Below are 19,081 nucleotides of genomic sequence, written 5' to 3'. Positions count from 1 at the left end.
CCACCACGAGCCCTGCAGACTGCGTCGCGGCTCCTTCTTGCTGAAACCTTGAAGCCACCCGGAACATCGGGGCCCTGCTGACGCTGTCGCGGCCCAACCTCACTGAAACCTCCCTCGGAGCCCTGCTGACGACGTCGCGGCTCGAGCTGAGCAGAAACCATCCTGAGAGCCCCGCTGACCTGGTCGCGGCTCTCCACGAACTGAACGCCAGAGCCCTGCTGACGCCGTCACGGCTCGACCCCTCCGAGATCCGGAGGCCCCCCAGCTTGAGGATAAGAACTGGGCCCCAGGTACCCTCGTACCAAGCTCCTGCCAAAGACTGTCCCGCTACCCCTTCCCTTCTAAAGAGACACTGAGACTTTTGTGGATCCCTTGATCCCTTCCGTGTAAATATTGATCCCGTAACCTTTAAGTGCTGATAAAGAATTGCTCGTCTTGAGACAACCTCCTTGAGTCCTGTGTGGTGGTGTTACTGTGCTAGTACATGATAGGAGAAGGACCTCCCTGGAGGCTTCTCAGCAGCGCTCGGCTACTTCGTACAGTGTGGGGGCCCCTCTGGGTGGTCTCTCCGACTCCCCGAGGTCCGCCTTCTAACATGGGGTATGATTCCAACATGTTTGATACCAAACATGACAGGCTTTGTTACAGCCAGTTTTGAGATAGACAGTGGCCACTATATATCATAAGAGCTGATGCACTTACAATCCGGGTGAATGGAATCCGAAGGTTGTAGGGGTGTTCTGCTCATGCAGGGGCACCCTCACACTTATAACAGAGCACTCTGCCTTCAAGATTGAAAGGCTTGCCTTAGGAATGCCTTATAGGCCTCAGATATAAGACCCACGGTGTCTTAAGCTTCTTCGGCTTTGCGGAGAGACATCTGGTTTTCAAGTTATCAAGGGAATATCTTGTTTGGTGGAGGTCAGGGGCGATGCTCTGGGGTGTGTTTGTTTCCTAGCATTGCCTATCGGCACAACTCGTTTAAATATCTAGGGATCTTCATTTCTCCCATGTCGGACCTGGCCTGGACCCTTAACTTCCGAGGTCTGGACTTGCAGCTTGACCACAACATCAGTCGTTGGGCCACTCTGCTACTGAACTGGGGTGCAAGGTCCTTTTTTAAATGGTGCCTCTGCCGTGTTACTTGTACGTGTTGAGCAACTATCCGTACTTAATCCCTTGCAAATGGTTTCAATCCTTAACCACAAAAATTAACAGTTTTGTGTGGCCTGGGGGCCGACATAGAGGAGTGTTCCATTCATTGCGTAAGTCTCCATTTAACGGACGGCCTAGGACTCTCCGATATCTACCTATATTACCTAGCAGCACATCTGGTATCAGTCAACAAATGGTTCACTGGGGGATGGGACGATCCGGCCTATCAGTTGGAGATACATACACTGGGAATGGATGGGATACTTGATCGTTTATAGGGAGCACGCGCACCGACCACCTTGTCTTCCTGTATACGAGTGTCTCTTGCCTGTTGGAGAGTGACTCCTCATCTCACCGGCTGGTATCTCTGCCACACTGGGATGACCCCTCCTGTGGCGTGGAACGTGGCTGAATCAGGTGTCGGGTTTGGAGGGCTTTCTGCATTGGGATCAACTTGGGATTTCCTATCTTGGGGATGTGTTTCAAGGGGGGGGGGCATCATCATCATATCTTTTCATGAGGGGAAAAGCAGGTACTGTTTCACAAAATGCAGTTTTTCAGGTACCTTTAGCTACGCCATGCCCTGTCATCCCATCACCTTCCACACGGCACGTTGCCTGAGTTTAGCCCAGTAGAGGTGAAGATTTTTCAAGGGAAACTGGGTAAAGAGGCTATGTCCATGATTTATCTGTCACTGGTGATTGATGCTCCAGGAGCTCTTGACAGGGCTCGGCAGCGATGAGAAGCCTGGGTAGAAGTGTTAGATGAAGATGACTGGAGGGAGGCCTGCATGGCACCTAGGGAATTGGCAAACCTCAACGTGGCTGCCTCTGATCCAATTCAATTACTTGCATGCTGCGTACCTCGCACCACAGCAGTTGTGGCACATGTCTTTGGTCAATCAAGCAGCATGGGTGCATTGCGCCCTTCCAAAGGTGGGCTTCTATTTTGTTGCTTGGCAGTGCCCGGTGCTACGACCGTTTTGGGCAGAGGTGGGTCGTACTCTCTCCTAATGTTCTGGGCCGTCCCCTGGAGTTCAGCCCCTGCATGGCGTTGCTTGGGCTACTAGAGGAAGGCCTCAAGTCAGAATGAGCATTCTTGGGAGTGGCCTGTTTAGTCGCTAAGCGGGATGTGGAGCTTGCATGGAGGAGGGAGAGGCCACTATCAATAGGGGAGAACTGGTGTGCCCATCAAGAAAAGGCTGTCAATTTGAAATGGTGATGTTGCCTGCCTGGCAAAAAAAATGCCCACCACAATGTTACTTATGCCTCTCCTTCATATTTCTAATTGTGTAATATGCTGTCATGCCATAAAATCTCAAAGTTGGCATTTAAAACAAGAAGGTTTATTACAAGTTAGCAGTCAAGTTAGGTACATGAATCCCAACATCATACTATAAATATACAGAATAATAACTGGAAAACCCAACTTCCTAAAGAATTTTAGGCATACCAGTATCAAACAAACAAGAAGTTCAAACAAAGCAGTACAAAGGATTTACAAGAGTGTCTGGAGCTCAGAGCAAAGTCTTTGGTCCTCTCCTTTATCAATGAGTAATATCTAAAATCGTATAAGTTAAAGTTCAAGCATAGTGGATGGTTTTGGAAAACGAAAGGATGTTAAAAATCAGGGAAATTCAATCAATGAAAAATAATAGAAGGCAGGAAAATATGCAGGATGATGTCAGCACTACAGAAGCTAGGTCAAGAGTCTTCTTGTGTCCAGGGAAATAAGTGTTAGTTTAAGCCATACATAGCAAAGAATCAAAGGGAAGCTTAATGATCTAAACCTCTCAAAGGACTAAGGGGTCCGGAAAGGTTCTGAAAGCGTTCTGAGAGAGATCTGATCTCAGACAGTGTGAATACTAAGTTATGACACAAGAGTCTCTTAGGCAACACCCCAATTTATGCATCATCAGGGTTAACATTGTCCTCTTTCATTCTCATGTTGTAGACTACAACAATAGTGAAGAATCCCACACCGGACCACATCGTCCTTTCACACTCAAGCTATGCTGTGAAAGTGCTAAATATGCCTTTCAGGTAACACGCTGGCTCGCCATGTTCTTTCATCAAGATCTTCCACTCAGGATCTCTATCAGTAGTACAGTAATGTAACTATTCTTCAACTAGGAATGCATGAGAATTGCACCTTCAAGAAAAGTAATGCAAACAGAAAATGAAAACCAGTATTTATGCAGCATGGAATAGAGGCCTCCTTAAGGCAACTTAAGGTATTAATTTAATGGTGCACATTTAACATACGTGTGCACATTTAAATACAAGTAAATGTAAATTGTCAGTACTTTAGATCCATCTTATGTGTCATACAGTAAAAGCTTAAATGAATATGTGTAAGTATGTCTAAGAACTACATTTGCATGCAACATATGAAACAGTGTGCACTTTACATAAATCATAATTCGTTCCTAATAAAAATGAAATTTCATAACATGAGGATAGATTCTACTCAAACATCTAAACAGTAAATGCCATTTAATGTATTAAGGCGCACATTATGTAAATCGATTTTGTTTCTATAGTGAGTACATGTCTACTAAGTAAAGACGTTTTCTCCATCAAGACTTCAAAGAATATATCATTTAACATGTTTAAGTCACACATTATGTGTAAAGTCTCTAATCCTACAGTGAGTGTACTTTAATAATAATGTCAAGTGCAACACTTTCTATTAGTCGTTAAACCACACAAAAACATGTACTAAATGCATGATTATGTCATGAAATTGTTATTTATTTAGTGACGCGTAAAGGTTGGAGCACATGTATGCTACCCCAGGGGGCAATCTGTTTCACTTAATTAGTCTGTGCAGCTTCTACTTTCTTTTGAGATTACAAAATTAGATGAAATGACTTACTATAGTAGCTCTGCTATCTTCTTAATTGTCCCCTTCCAGGCTTAACTTTTGATGCACATCTTTTTTGTCTATTTGGCATCTATATCAAGGTTAATTTCACACTGCAAAGTGAAATGGTTATGGAAGAGAGTGAAAGAGAGTAACATTTGCTGTTTGTGCTATCCTTGCTTTTTATCCTAGTCCCACTAAATACACTTCAGGTAATTACATTACAGAAAGTTCTTACTTTAAGTTAGACTCTACATTCAAACATAACAGGCATATCTATAGTTTTTTTTCCTTTTAAGGAGGTTGGGCTCATTTTTTCCCCCTTGAGGGGCAAATTCTTTCTTTGACTATATGTGTTGTGTGTCAATAACTGCTCAGTGCTGCGTGATGGCATTATGGAAGGTTTGTGCAGGCTGAGTAGTGGATCTGCTGAGAGGTGACTGGTGTCTACAGCAGCAAGGAGTTGCAAAGCTGTCACGCCTGCTGACCAACGCTCACCTTGGTAAGTAGTTTTTAGGTCTCGCCTACGCAGCACGCATGCGCTGCATAGGAGAGACCTTTAGCATTCGGTTTGCTTTTCTGCCCAAAAACGTGCACGCGTTGTATTGCTTTCAATTGCAACGCGTGCACGTTTGGCGATTCCCTTGCGGGAGCGAGCTTTGACTGTTCGCTCCCGCAAGGGAAACTGGCACAGGCCCCCTCCTCTCTCCCCTCCCCCTGCTTCCTCCTCCTCTTCCCATCAGAGCGAGGCGCACACGCTTGTTGATGAAGAGCGAAGGCAACGGATGCAGGAGTTTAGTCAATAAAGTGATTCAAAGTTTGTTTAATCGCCCATAAATGGTATCACACCCAGGCTGGGCTGGTGTTATTTGTCCGTGGGAATAGCCGTGCCGATGCGATATTGCAGTGCAGTAATTGGTGCTCTGAAATACATTGTTTGACAGTACACGTGGGTGACCGAAGCTATTTACATCATAAATCCAGTTACCCTCCTAGCTGCTGATGGGGATGACAGCTATTGGAGCGATAATGCATTTTCTGCAAAGACCTTGTTTTTCCTCCTAGTTACAGTCGTTGTGTATTTTGTTTTGCTGGCGGAGTATCACAAAAACACTTTAAGAGCTTTGTTTTATTTCCTTTTCGAGGAAACATTAACGTGCATCCGTTAAACAGTACACAAATTGACTTGCTTATAGGTTTCACAAACTGTTTTTCTGACATTACTTATGGATCATCGCCCAGGTGTTCTAGAAGTGGATAGGCACACATACACTGGTGCATTGAGTTATAGCTCTTCATCCATTGGTCTTTTCAACTACCATTTATACTTTGCTCCCACCCTTCCCAGCATATCGCATGTGGCAGTGGGTCAGCCTACTTCATTCATTGGCTTTCTTGCACTATGAATGACAGCATTTTTCCTAATAACATTTGCACACACGCAGAAAAGAAGGGCGCTCCAGTGCTAGGGCTGGTGAACTAATACTATATGTTGCCAATGCTTTTTTTCTTTCCATCCTTTATCTTTTCTTTTGCATTAGTCATTCTTGCTTGTTTAACCTATGTCTTTAGCCTACAGTTATTCAGTTAGTAGTTCCTTTTCTTTGTGCCAATCAGAATTGGTTTTTCTTTTGATATGTGATGTGCATTTTACTAAAGAGTTTCCTTAGCTGTTCTAAGTATACCTGCATACTGCGAGGCACTCTTACTTATATACTGAATTGTTATGCAATGCTGAAGTTATTTTTAAATTAAAAAAAAACGTATTGCAAGTTTATGGCGACAGTGTTTAGGCGGCAGCAGGGTTTCTTTTTTCAGGCTTGCCTACAGATAGTTTTTAGACGTCTGTTATTGAAAACCCATTGTGGACAATACCAATACTTACTGTGAGTTTTAGGGTTAGTCCATTGCTTATCTTTGGTGGACTTGCTTGTCAGTCTAATTTACTTGCATCTCAATTAATGACATCTCTTCCTATTCCTGTGTGTATCCCCCCCTGAGGTTTAGCAGCTTTTTGGCATTCTTTTAACTGAAAGACTTGTACTCCTCCCCTGCTTACATTCAGTGAACTACTTTTTGTTTTTCGATCAGCACTCCATAGGAGTGCATGTGTATTTTTTCCCCTCTCCTCCGTGTGTGCTGCTTCCCTTTACATCACTCCTGTCCCCCCTTTCCCCCCACTTACCTGGTGTTTCTCCCAGTCCTCCTTGTTCTAACTCAGCTTGCTTCTATTGTGCTTCTGTTTGCTCCCTAACCACCCACCTCCTCCCCCCTATGCTCCCCCCCCCCCGCTCACCCTGCTCGTTAGTGTTTTCGGTTCTCTTCCCCCTCCCACTTCACCACTAGTTGACTCTGCAACCCCCAAAACCCTCATTTTCCGTTTTCTGAAGGCCAAGTACCTACAATTTGCTGTTAGGCTGCTCTTTCCTTTAAAAAAATGCTTTGGTGGACTTTTTATAGTTTTTAATTGAACACTCCGATTTGGACGTCCATCTGAGAGCATTAAATTTAAACGAAAATAAAATAGACGGCGTGTAATGATTCATGCCTCGTTATGCATGCACGGTATATCTCATCAGTTTAACTGCCATTGCGCATTGATGCTTACTTGTGCAGGCACGTATTAAACATATCTGATGTATATATTTGTTTTTTATTTGCTGATGGTGTTTAGTGTCTGAAAATAAAAAACAATGTGTGGGCCAGCATTGGCTAAAAGCTTCGGCAGAGTCAATTTGAGTAATGCCACTGAAAAGCAAGATCTGTTGCCTTTTCCAGTGCTTGTGTATTTTTTTGTACCTTGTGCCTGCACTAAACATTTTTTTTGCAAGAGCAAACTGAAGAAATGTAACATGGGTTCCACATCCAGTGTTAATATTCAGTAACCATTAAAGTTGTACATAAATGTTTTTTTCAAAAAGGGAAATGCATAAAACAAAGGCGCTGTGAAATCATTGACTTCAACAAGAGGCAGTAGAAACATTGGATTACACTCTTGTGGCTTTGATTGTACTATACATATATTATATACATGCATACCAAGAAATAGGAAAGGCACATTCTGTGTGTTTCACCTTTGAGAAAAGATCAGACAACTCTTGGTCTAGCTAGAGTGTCCCATTATAGGCCTAGTTGTTGAAAGGCTAATTTGGTAGCTTATGTGGCTAAACAGGCTACCCACAGGAGTGTGGTTCAAGAAGTAGCTGAATCCTAGACCATTCTTTTTCATGGAAATAGCTGAGCGTTTTGAACTTTAATTGATGGAAAGGTGACATGTCCCCATCAAAAACATTAAGGCGTTTTTTATGGAGCCTCATTCAGAGCAGTTAATGTTGTATTCTTTTTTATAATTAAAATTGAAGAAAAGAACTCTTGAGTCAGTTGTTAGAATAATTTTAAAGGAATGAAAAATAGCCATTATGTGTCTCAGAAAAGTCTATATCCATATTACTTTACCACTCCAAGATTTTTTTAAATTTTTTTATATTACCACCGCAAGATTAAACAAGAATTGGCACAGCCAATAGGTCTCGCCTTTGGGACGTTATAAGTGTTTAGACATGCAACAGTTGATGTTGTTGCACCTAGGATATTGTACTGCATAACTAAATACTTCTAAGGTTCCAAAGGCGAGACCTATTGGATATGCCAATGCTTGTTTACTATAGTGTCGGTCATCTGGATGGTTGCTTGGAAGAAAACAAGGGTCTGTCTGTGGAACAAAGAAGTGGAGGGGGCACTTTTATGACGTCAAATTGGTGGGTATGCAGTTTTCTTCAACACACTGGTCAGAAAGCGTTGTCCTGTAGTTATACTTGTGAGAGTAGAAGATCATTGTGCTACAAGACTCTCATTTTGTCTTGAATTAGGGTGCTAACAGCCTAGTTGCGGGGCAACTACGGCTTTTAATTGCCCCACTTCCAAATCCTCAATTCATGCTCATAATAGCTAAAGATGATAACAGCCTTTATTGCCCACAGTTGCAAGCAATAACAATGACATTGCATTCGAAATTCTATAATTATAGAGCAGCTTTACTAATGTCATAAAAATATATATTTGTTTGGTAGGCTTTGCCCTGTGATCATAGTGATGTATAACTTTTGGATTTTTTTCTGGATGTTTGAATTGTATTATGTGTAATTCATTTTAGTACATATCATGCAAATGCAGATTTACTTAGGATATGTATCCACTTCTAAATTTTGCACCGCTTGCCGAACTAAAGTGGATTAGTGGGCCACCACACAAAAAACTCAAAGGACAGAAGTAAAAAAGTGAGTGCATAGAGTAAAAAATGAAATGAAAAGGAAAACTATTAAAGGAAAAAAGGTACGCTCTGAAGTAGAAATTTAGTGAGTGTTAATGTTGAAAATGTGCTTTAGAATGTCATTTTATAGTAGAAGAAGGGCAACAGCTATCATTTTGTGAAGTAAAGGATATGGAAATGCCTATGGAAAGACTAACATGAGAGTCTATTTCACAAAAGTATTGCTGGGGCCCAGGTAAAATGCTCTGATTTTAAAAAATAAAACTGGTAGAGACCACAGTTAGAGAAATAACTCTACAATGACAGCTCCTACTAATTATAAGAAGAAAACCTGCAATATCCCATCAAATCCAGGTTAGCTGGTCATCCTAGGCCCAATCTCCTGTCATAGGAGGATTTCCATCCAGGTTGCATCGTTTAAGTGAAAACAAAGAAAACAAGAAATGCATCAAATATTTTTACTTCATCTTACAGTTTATTTTGTCCTTGAGAAATATTGTTAGTAAAGCGTCTTTAAGGTGACGTTGCAAAATTGTGTGTCTCTGATGGGCAACAAGGAGTTTGAAGATGTAGAGAACTGAAAGTAATACAATCGGGTTCTAAAATTAGATTGTCGTTCATTTGTCTTTGTTGAGACTTTGCTAGGCAGGTCTGAACTTCATCTCGGAGTGTTTGTAGGAATAGTTATGTCCCTTTCCCGTCAGCCAGTTGATGCCATCAGCATTACTGCTGTGAGCACCCAGCCAGTATTTTCCATTTAAATTGGAATCGTGACAAACGTTGTACCACCAGGCACCCTTGAAGCGCTCAGCACAGTTATATTCATGCTTATCATTGTCTTGGTCTTTTGTTGAGAAGGCGTGGCCCTTCTGGTGCGATAAAGAGTCACCTACGAAAAGATAATAACAGCAGATATCAAGACAGTGAAGTTCAATCACAAGAAAAACTTTCTTTGCAAGGAAATCAGAACTTCTTGAAGAGCTCCCATTGGGTATAGCATTTATTGTTCCCAATATACCATGTGTCTGGCTTTGGCTGCCAGCTCTTTCGCTCATGCAATTCTTATTTTATTTTGTAGTGTTTTTTGCAATACTTTATCGTTGGGGTAGCTGCTGGGCTCTCTTTATTAAAAGAAAGAAAAAGATAGGCTTAAAGCAAAAATATTTGAAACTCATCACAAATACCTGTTATCCTCCTGGAGAGATAATCTACCCTAAGTAGTCTAATGGCTCTGGCAAGCCCCCCCCCCCGTCCCACTACACTAAGTCATGTCTGGGAGGTGGTCACACCTCCTTGTGACAGAAAACCTACTGTCCTGCCTTTCCCTGCTTGAGCTTGGCTCAGCAGCAGGTGGGCAGAATCGTGTCTCTGGTCGGCAGCAGCTATAGTTTGCTGTCTGGGTCTAGAAGACTGGTACCGGGAGCACTGAGGGCCTCCCGGAGGAGCTTTACAGTGCATGGAATCACACCTACTACACCGTTTACGGTGTTACCTCTGACATGGGGTATGATTCCAACATGTTCGTTAAAGCCAGTTTAGAGATAGCCATAGCGTAATAACTCATGGCCACTCTATATATCGTTATAGCGGATGCACTTACAACCCGGGTGAATGGACTCCGAAGGTTGTAGGGGTGTCCTGCTCATGCAGGGGCACCCTCACACTTATAACATAGCTCCCTGCCTTCAAGATTGAAAGGCCTGCCTTAGGGGTGACTTATAGGCCTCAGATTTAAGGTCCCCGGTGTCTTAAGCTTCTTCGGCTTTGCAGAGAGACATCCGGTCTTCAAGTTATCAAGGGCATATCTTGTTTAGTGGAGGTCAGGGGCGATGCTCTGAGGCGCGTTTGGTGTCCTAGCATTCCCTATCAGCACAACTTGTTTAATCTCTACGGATCTATGTGTCTCCCATGCCGGACCTGGCCTGGACCGTTAACTTCCGAGGTCTGGACTTGCAGCTTGACCGCTGCTTCAATCGTTGGGCCACTCTGTCACTGAACCCCATGAGGCGTGCGGCCCTTTTTAAAATGGTGTCTCTACCGTGTTACTTGTATGTGTTGAGCAACTAGCCATACTTCATCCCTCGCAAATGGTTTCACTCCTTAACCACAAAAATTATCAGTTTTGTGTGGCCTGGGGGCCGACATAGAGTAGCATTCCATTCGTTGTGTGAGTCTCCTTGTAACGGAGGCTTAGGACTCTCAGATATCTACCTATATTACCTAGCAGCACATCTGGTCTCAGTCAACAAATGGTTCACCGAGGGGTGGTACGATCCGGCCTATCAGTTGGAGATACATACACTGGGAATGGATGGGATGCTTGATCTGATAGGGAGCACGCGTACCAACCACCTTGTCTTCCTGTACGCAAGTGTACCTTGTCTGTTGGAGAGCAACTCTTCATCTCACTGGCTGGTATCTCTGCCTCACTGGGATGACCCCTTCTGTGGCGTGGAACGTGGCTGAATCAGGTGTCGGGTTTGGAGGGCTTTCTGCATTGGGATCAACTTGGGATTTCTTATCTTGGGGATGTGTTTCAAGGGGGGGCTATCATCATCATATCTTTTCATGAGTTGAAAAGCAGGTAGGGGCCGATTCACAGAACTAATCTGAGATAAAATCCTAAACTTACTACTTTTGGTATTCACAGAAGGCATTTAGTAGTAGTAGTAAAGTTAGGAGTCCTAACTTTACTACTACTAAATGCCTTTTTGAATACCAAAAGAGAAAGTTTAAGATTTTATCTCAGTTTAGTAGAGGTAAAGTTAGGAGTCCTAACTTTACTACTACTAAATGCCTTTTGTGAATACCAATTGTGACTAAGGGGTCCGGAAAGGTTCTGAAAGCGTTCTGAGAGAGATCTGATCTCAGACAGTGTGAATACAAAATTATGACACAGGAGTCTCTTAGGCAACACCCCACTGTATGCATCATCAGGGGTAACATTGTCCTCTTTCGTTCTCATGTTGTAGACTGCAATAATTGTGAAGAATCCTACACTGGAAAACTTTGTCCTTTCACACTCAAGCTATGCTGTGAAAGTGCTAAATTGGCCTTTCAGATAACGCGCTGGCTCTCCATGTTCATCAAGTTCTTCTACTCAGGCTCTCACTCTATCAATAGTACCGTAATGTATCTATTCTTCAACTAGCAATCATGAGAATTGCACCTACAAGAAAAGTAATGTCATCAGAAAATGAAAAACAGTATTTATGCAGCATGGAATATAGGCATACTTAAGGTAACTTAAGGGTATTAATTCAATGGGGTACATTTAACATGCATGTGCAGATTTAAACACAAGTAAATGTAAATTGTCAGTACTTTAGATTAATCTTATATGTGTCATACAGTAAAAGCTAAAAAAGAATATGTGTAAGTATGTCTCAGAACTACATTTGTATGCAACATATGAAACAGTGCGCATATTACATAAATCATAATTTGTTCCTAATTACAATGAAATGTCAAAACATGAGGATAGTTTCTACTCAAACATCTAAACAGTAAATGCCATTTAATGTATTAAGACGCACATTATGTAAATCGATTTTGTTTCTATAAAGAATACATGTCTACTAAGTAATGACGTTTTATCCATCAAGACTTCAAAGAATATATCATTTGACATGGTTAAGTTACACATTACGAGTAAAGTCTCTAATCCTACAGTGAGTGCACTTTAATAATAATGTCAAGTGCAACACTTTCTATTAGTAGTTAAACCACACAAAACATGTTCTAAATGCATGTTTATGTCATTAAATTGTTATTTATTTGTGACGTGTAAAGGTGGAGCAAATGTATGCTGCACCAGGGGACAATCTGTTTCACTTAGTTAGTCTGTGCAGCTTCTACTTTCTTTTGAGATTACAAAATTTGATTTACCATAGTTCCTTTTTTTAAATTTATTTATTTATTAATGTTCCACAGTAAAAAAAACATATCATATCAATACAAGACAAGAGTTTTTCTTCCCCCCTATATAATACACATCACAAATAGCAGGACAAAAAAAAAAAGTTAATTAATCATTAAAATAATCTTTTAACGGACGCCAAATATCAAGGCCAAATTTCCTTTTACGAGTTTTTTTAAGCAGATACATACTAGTTTCCAAATTATACAAATTAAATAACTTGGTACGCCACAAATCAAGACTCGGCGCCTGAGGTTGAATCCAGTCTGTAGCTATTGATAATCGTGTTACAGCTGCTATAATGAAAAGAAAATAACTAAATTCAAAAAAGGATGCCCATGAGCAACGTCTCCCCCTATCCCTAATAAGATCATACTTGCAGACAGTGATATAGGTTTGCCAAGAACATAGAACAAAAAATTTGTAAATTGATTAAAAAGAGGTAACAAAGAAGGACAGGAGAAAAAAACATGTACTATATCGGCATTACCTGCTCTACAACGAAAACATTCCCCAGAATTAGGAAATTGAGAAGAACTACCCCATTTCATCATCACCGCAGGAGTGCGGTATAAGTTAAAGATGGTTTTGTAATGTTGAGCCTTTAGAGAGGCAGAATGAAAAACCATATGAGCAATCTTAATAGAATCTTGGATACTAATAGACGAAGATAATAGCCGACATCTCCACTTCTCATTTGTTTTGTCAAGATCATCTAATCTACATGCTAAAAGCACTTGGTAAATAGATCCTATTCGTAATTGAGATCTGACACCATCAATGATGCGAATAGAGGTCAATTGAGTAGTGCGTTTATGAAGAAAATCACGAATCTGGAGAAATTAAAAAAATTGATTATTAGACAATTCAAATTTCTGTCTAAGTGCATCAAAAGAAAAGCAGACACCCTCCTCTGAAATAAAATCCCCCAGACTTGTGATCCCTTTAGAATACCAATATCGCATAACTGAATCTCCGAGGATGGGAGGTAAAAGATGTAATGCAGTGAGAGGAGTATATATTGTGTATTTAGGAATATTACACATTTTTTTAACAGATTTTCAAACAGTAAAAGCAGAAATGATCATTTTAAACCGAGTACGTTTATAATAGCTACCGTCGATCTCAGATATTAAGCATTTTTTAGCAAACGTGCCAAGCGCAATTTGGTAGATCGATGGAGCTTCTGATAAATTACCAACTTCCTCACCTGTCAAAAGAATACGCATTTTAAGGAGAAAACAGGAGATCTGATATAATGCAAAATCCGGGATTCCCAACCCTCCTCGTGCGGAAGGTAATGTCATCAAGCGTGAAGCTCTAGGAGTCTTCCCCGAAGCCCAAAGATATTTTTCGCATACTGACTGTAATTGACGAATCTGAAGTATAGGAACCAGAAGAGGAACAGCTCGAAAAAAATAAAGTACTCTGGGATAAAATAATCATTTTTAACAAATTGGATCTACCAACAAGAGTGAGGTGAAGACTCTGCCACGAATCCAAAGTAGATTTAGTCTTATCCAAAATATCCTTCCAATTAACCGTAATCATATCATCCAGATTGGGTCTAATCTTGATACCTAAATAAACCACTTCCTCCACTATCCTAGTATCAGAAACTATCGCTCGGTCCGTACATAAGCATTGTGTCTTGGCCTTATTGAGCTTATACCCATAATATCTGTCAAAACACTCCGCTAGTTGTCCTATAACGGGCAAAGCGATATTTAAATTTGACGTAGCCACGGCTATATCGTCCGCATAGGCGAGAACGCTATACTGCGTATCCTGAGCTATAAAGGGGGGAATTTGTGGATTAAGATCAAGCATTTTAATAAATGGATTAATATAAAAAGCAAAAAGAAGTGGGGAGCAGGGGCAGCCTTGAAGAGTCCACCTGCTAATCTGAACCTCCTCCGATTTAATACCCATTGCTCATATCTTAGCCGTAGGGGTCTGATAGAAAATCTGAAGAGCACAAATAAAGCCAGAACCAAACCCTGACCGTGCCATTATCTCCCATATGAAACCCCATGAGACCCGGTCAAATGCCTTCTCGGCGTCGACCAGGACGAGACCCAGAAACCTGGATTCGACCTGTGCGACGTCGAGAAGTGCAATGACCCCATTAATATGGTCAACTGTGCCCCGGCCTGGTAAAAAGCCATACTGCTGCGGCGATACCAAACCAGCAACGAGCGGAGCCATTCGATTTGCCAAAAGTTTGGCATATAGTTTGCCATCACAATTGACCAAGGATATCGGGCGATAAGATCCTGGCTGGTCAGGAGGCTTCCCCTTCTTGGGGAATATAACTACATGTGCTTCATCTCATGAGCGGGGGGAGAATCCCATCCTAGCTGCCTGAAAAGTATTCAACAGGTCCTCACGGAGTTCCGAATAAAAGGCCTTATAAATCTCCGTCGGAAGTGAGTCTGGCCCAGCCGCCTTACCAGAAGGCAGTTTAAAAAGCGCTTGCTCAATTTCTTCACTAGAAAATGGCATATCTAATCTCTCCGCATCTACAGGATCAAGCTTATCCCATTCTAATGCAGGTAGCCCAAGATCAAAAGGAAGATCTCCAATATCAGGCTGGCTATATAAATCAGAATAAAAATCTGAAATACTTTCATAATAGCCTGAGGCTCATAAATGAGTGTATTTTGATCGTTATAGATAGAATTAATTTTTAATGCTTGATTTTTCGCGCATATTCTTTGGGCTAAATATCTCCCTGACGATTCCCCAAACTCATACATTTGCCTCCTATAGAGATGATGTGTAAGCGAAATCTCCTGGGCCCAAACTCGATTAATATTTGCCTTACAACATGCTAACTTATCAAGGCTATCCTTAGGATCAGCCGCTGCCCGAAGTTGAGCTGAAAGATCTAATTCAGCATTCCTCAGTTGGGTAAACAGCTGTAACATGTTCTGTTTACGTAGTTTTTGTGCATGAAGACCATAACTAAGAACCTCACCCCTAAAGCATGCCTTAAAATAATCCCAGACTACCGCAGAGTCAGCTGTACCTCGATTAAGTTGAAAGAAGTCTGAAATTATTTACTATAGTTCCTCTGCTATCTTCTTGATTGTCCCCTTCCAGGCTTAACTTTTGATGCACATCTTTTTTGTCTATTTGGAATCTATATCAAGGTTCATTTCACACTGCAAAGTGAAATGGGTATGAAAGAGAGTGACTGGTCATCACATGCATGTTCCATGCAGCAAAGTGAAACTCTAAATACAATCAAAATTTGCTGTTTATCCTATCTTGCTTTTTATCCTAGCCCCAGTAAATACACTTCAGTCAATTTCAATACAGAAAGTTCTTACTTAAAGATAGGTACTCAAGCCTCTACATTCAAACACAACAGGCGTATCTATTGTTTTTTTTCTTTTAAGGAGGTTGGCTCATTTTTCCCCCATTGAGGGGCAGAGTATTCTGTCCTTGGCTCAATGTGTTGTGTACCGATAACTGCTCAGTGCTGTGTGTTGGCATTATGGAAGGTTTGCGCAGGCTGAGTAGTGAATCTGCTGATAGGTGACTGGCGACAAAAGCAACAAGGAGTTGCAAAGCTGTCAGGCATGCTGACCCTCGCTCACCTTGATAAGTAGGTTTTTTCATTAGTGCCAGTCACCTAGATGGTTGCTTGGAAGAAAACAAGGTATTGTCTGTAGAACAAAGAAGTGGAGGGGGCGCCTTCATAATGTCAAATTGGTGGTTATGCAGTTTTCTTCAACACACTGGTCAGAAAGCGTTGTCCTGAAGTTATACTTGTGATTGTAGAAGATCATTGTGCTACAAGACTCTCATTGTTTCTCGAAGGAGGCTGCTAACAGCCTAGTTGCGGGGCAATTACGGATTTTAATTGCCCCACTTCCACACCCTCAACTCATGCTCATAATAGCAAAATATGATAACTGCCTTTATTGCCCACAGTTGCAAGCAATAACAATGAAATTGCATTTGAAATTCTATAATTATTGAGCAGCTTTACTAAAGTCATAAAAATATATATTTATTTGGTAGGCTTTGCTCTGTGATCATAGCAATGTGTAACTTTTGGATTTTTTTCTGTGTGTTTGAATTGTATTATGTGTAATTAATTTTGGTGCATATCGTGCGAATGCAGATTTATTTAGGATATGTATCAACTTCTGTAGTAGGGGATCTCTGTGTATAGTCATAATCTAGTGAATAGTCCCGCCCATGTGCGGGGACCCCGGAGCAATAAAAAATTATCTCTTAAGGTGTCAAATCATGCAGACCTGCATCCACCTTTAAGAGAGAATTTAATTTAAAGACAGATAATGCAGCCTATATCCACAGGCGACACTGTCCAGTACTTCAACTAGAAAATTCCACCAACATCCACAAACAGCACTGCCTGTCCAGCTTTTCTCCACAAGAGAAAAAACCCTGCCTCTACCAGCAAAAGCCTCTGGAATGATAGAGAGGAAGGAATGGACAGACAAGCCCCATAGGCTGCCATTATGTGGCTCAGAACAGGATACTGTGCCTTTAAGAAAACTTTCCAGAACTTTCCCAGTATCCCAGAATGCACAGCAGGTCCCTTTTACTTTCAGTTCTTTTTTCCGGCTCCTGCTAGCAGGACCCTGGAGCATTGAGCTCTCCCTTTTCAAGGGTTATTTGTTACTTTTCAAGTGATTTAGAAGTGTTAGTAAAGTCCTTTCCTTCTGGTGTTGTCAGCATGCCTGGCTTGTTCGACAAGTGTCCTGATTGTGAAAGGAAAAAGGCTAAGTCAGACCCTCACAGGGTGTGCATCGTCTGCCTTCCCCAGTCCCACGTGCCTGAGGAGTGTGAGATCTGCCGCTCTTTTTCAGCCAGGACCCTGAGAGAGAGAATGAAGATCAGGCTCCAGGTCCTGGAGGACAGAAGGCTGAAGGCACAAGGTGGGTCTGGAGGGGCTGATTCTGCCCATGCTGAGGCCTCTGGGGGGCTCCCCAGGGGCAGGAAGACCAGCAAACGTCCCCACTCCCCGTCGACGTCGAGGGCGTCGACGGTGGCGTCGAGGGAAATGACTACGGTCTGTTCGCCATCTCCCCAGGGCTCTGGGGAGAAGCGGTGTCGACGATCGACGTCGAAGGAGCTGAACAGCCCGCCGTCGACGACATCGGCATCTTCTGCGACGACGCCGTCAACGTCGCCGTCGAGCCATCGGCGGCGAGATCAGACCCGGCGTTGGCGCTCGCCGTCGAGGGGAGAGCGCCGCTCGCCGTCGGCAAAGAGACGACGGTCGCCGTCGAGGCGGTCACCGTCGAGGCGATCGACGTTACGCAGATCGACGTCACGGAGTTCGACGTCAAGACGATCGGCGTCAAGACGATTGCCGTCAAGGAGATCGACGTCAAGACGATTGCCGTCGAGGAGATCGACGTCAAGACGATCGACGTCGAGGAGACGATCGACGTCAAGAAGATCGACGTCGAGAAGATCGACGTCACGAAGATCGACGTCACGAAGATCGACGTCATGAAGATCGACGTCAATAAGATCGACGTCGAGGCGGCGGTCGACGTCGAGGCGGCGGCCGACGTCGAGGAGGCGGTCGACGTCGAGGAGGCGGTCGATGTCGAGACGGCGCAGGGGGAGCCCTGACGCCAGGAGTAAGAGGGGAACGAAGTCGCCGGGATCGGGGTACTCCGTGGTGTATACACCTCCTCGGAACCCTACGCCATCGCCACCTCCGCCACCACGACCGCCGAATCCTCCTCCACCACCACCGCCACCACCACCACCGCCACCACCGCCTGCGTCACCACCTCCACCTCCCTCTCCTCGTTCTATACCACCTCGCACTCCGTTGGGGCCGCCTGCAGTTCCGCCGAGGTCGGTCTCCCTGCCCAGGTATCCGACTTCGCCGCAGGGGACGCCGAGGCCGCGAGATCCACGGTCGCCGGGCCCGGCTAGACCGGCGGACAGGCCGAAGCCGAGGAGGTCGCGCTCCCGATCCATCTGGAGGAGAAGGTCGCGGAGCCATAGGAGGTCGTCGTCGTCGACATCAGGACGGCGCCATAGGAGGCACAGGTCCAGGTCACGCACACGGTCCTCAGCCAGGGATTTCTCACCGACGCTGTCGGACTCACCGAGGACTAGGGTGTCTCCTGTGGACGATCTAGTCTCCTTCCAGGAGGTGCTGCTGAGGGGGGCAGCCAAGTTGGGAATCACGGTGACGGTGCCGACACCCACGACGTCCGCGATATTCGAGACTCTACACAAAAAACACCTGTCTCGCCCCTGCTGCCTCTAGTGCCGGGACTGGTGTAGCACGCGTTGGAGTTGTTCCTCACTCCCGCGGTGACGAAATCCGCCCCCTCACGGCTCCTGAAAAAGTATCGGGCCCCGGACTCGGACCCCGCTTTTTTAAGGATGGACCCGAAGCCGGACTCTGTCATCGTGACGGCGGCGAGGAAACAGCATGCGACCGCACCTTCATCGACGGGTCCGCCCGACAAGGAAAGCCGCTGTCTGGACTCGGCGGGCAGGAAGGTGTGTGGGACCGCGTCTACTGCCATGAAGGCAGCGAGTGCGGGGGCACTGTTGGGACGTTACGACCGGGCCCTGTGGGAGTCCCTCCAACAGTATGCGGACTTGCTGCCCCGGGACAGGAAGGAGGACTTCCTGGAAACGGTGCGAGAGGGTATGCTGGTTTCGAACCAGGTCATCAGTGCGGCAGCGGATGTCTCCTTGTTGGCGGCGCACGCCTACTGTCATGGCATCCACCAAAGGCGTCACTCGTGGCTGCGCCTGACGTCGCTCAAGCCAGAGGCTCAGCACAGAGTAGCCAATCTGCCCTTCTCGGGGGAAACCCTGTTTGGTGAACATGCGGATGATGAGATGGCAGGCAT

The 19,081-nt window shown here is 43.9% G+C and overlaps 1 protein-coding gene across 1 annotated transcript in view; it reads right to left on the bottom strand.

The window, feature by feature from the left end:
* Positions 1-8,527: 8,527 nt before the first annotated feature.
* Positions 8,528-19,081, bottom strand: part of LOC146868565 (ficolin-2-like) — a 426,529-nt gene continuing 415,975 nt past the window's right edge. Inside the window, exon 10 of the mRNA XM_085611308.1 lies at positions 8,528-9,179. Within this exon, the coding sequence (XP_085467434.1) occupies positions 8,932-9,179 (248 nt within the window). The 3' untranslated portion in view covers positions 8,528-8,931. The remainder of the gene's footprint in view (positions 9,180-19,081) is intronic.

Source organism: Triturus cristatus, chromosome 1_2, assembly GCF_964204655.1.
Source record: "Triturus cristatus chromosome 1_2, aTriCri1.1, whole genome shotgun sequence".
In the NCBI taxonomy this organism is placed as follows: Eukaryota; Metazoa; Chordata; class Amphibia; order Caudata; family Salamandridae; genus Triturus; species Triturus cristatus.
This window is presented reverse-complemented; position numbering and strand designations above follow the sequence as displayed.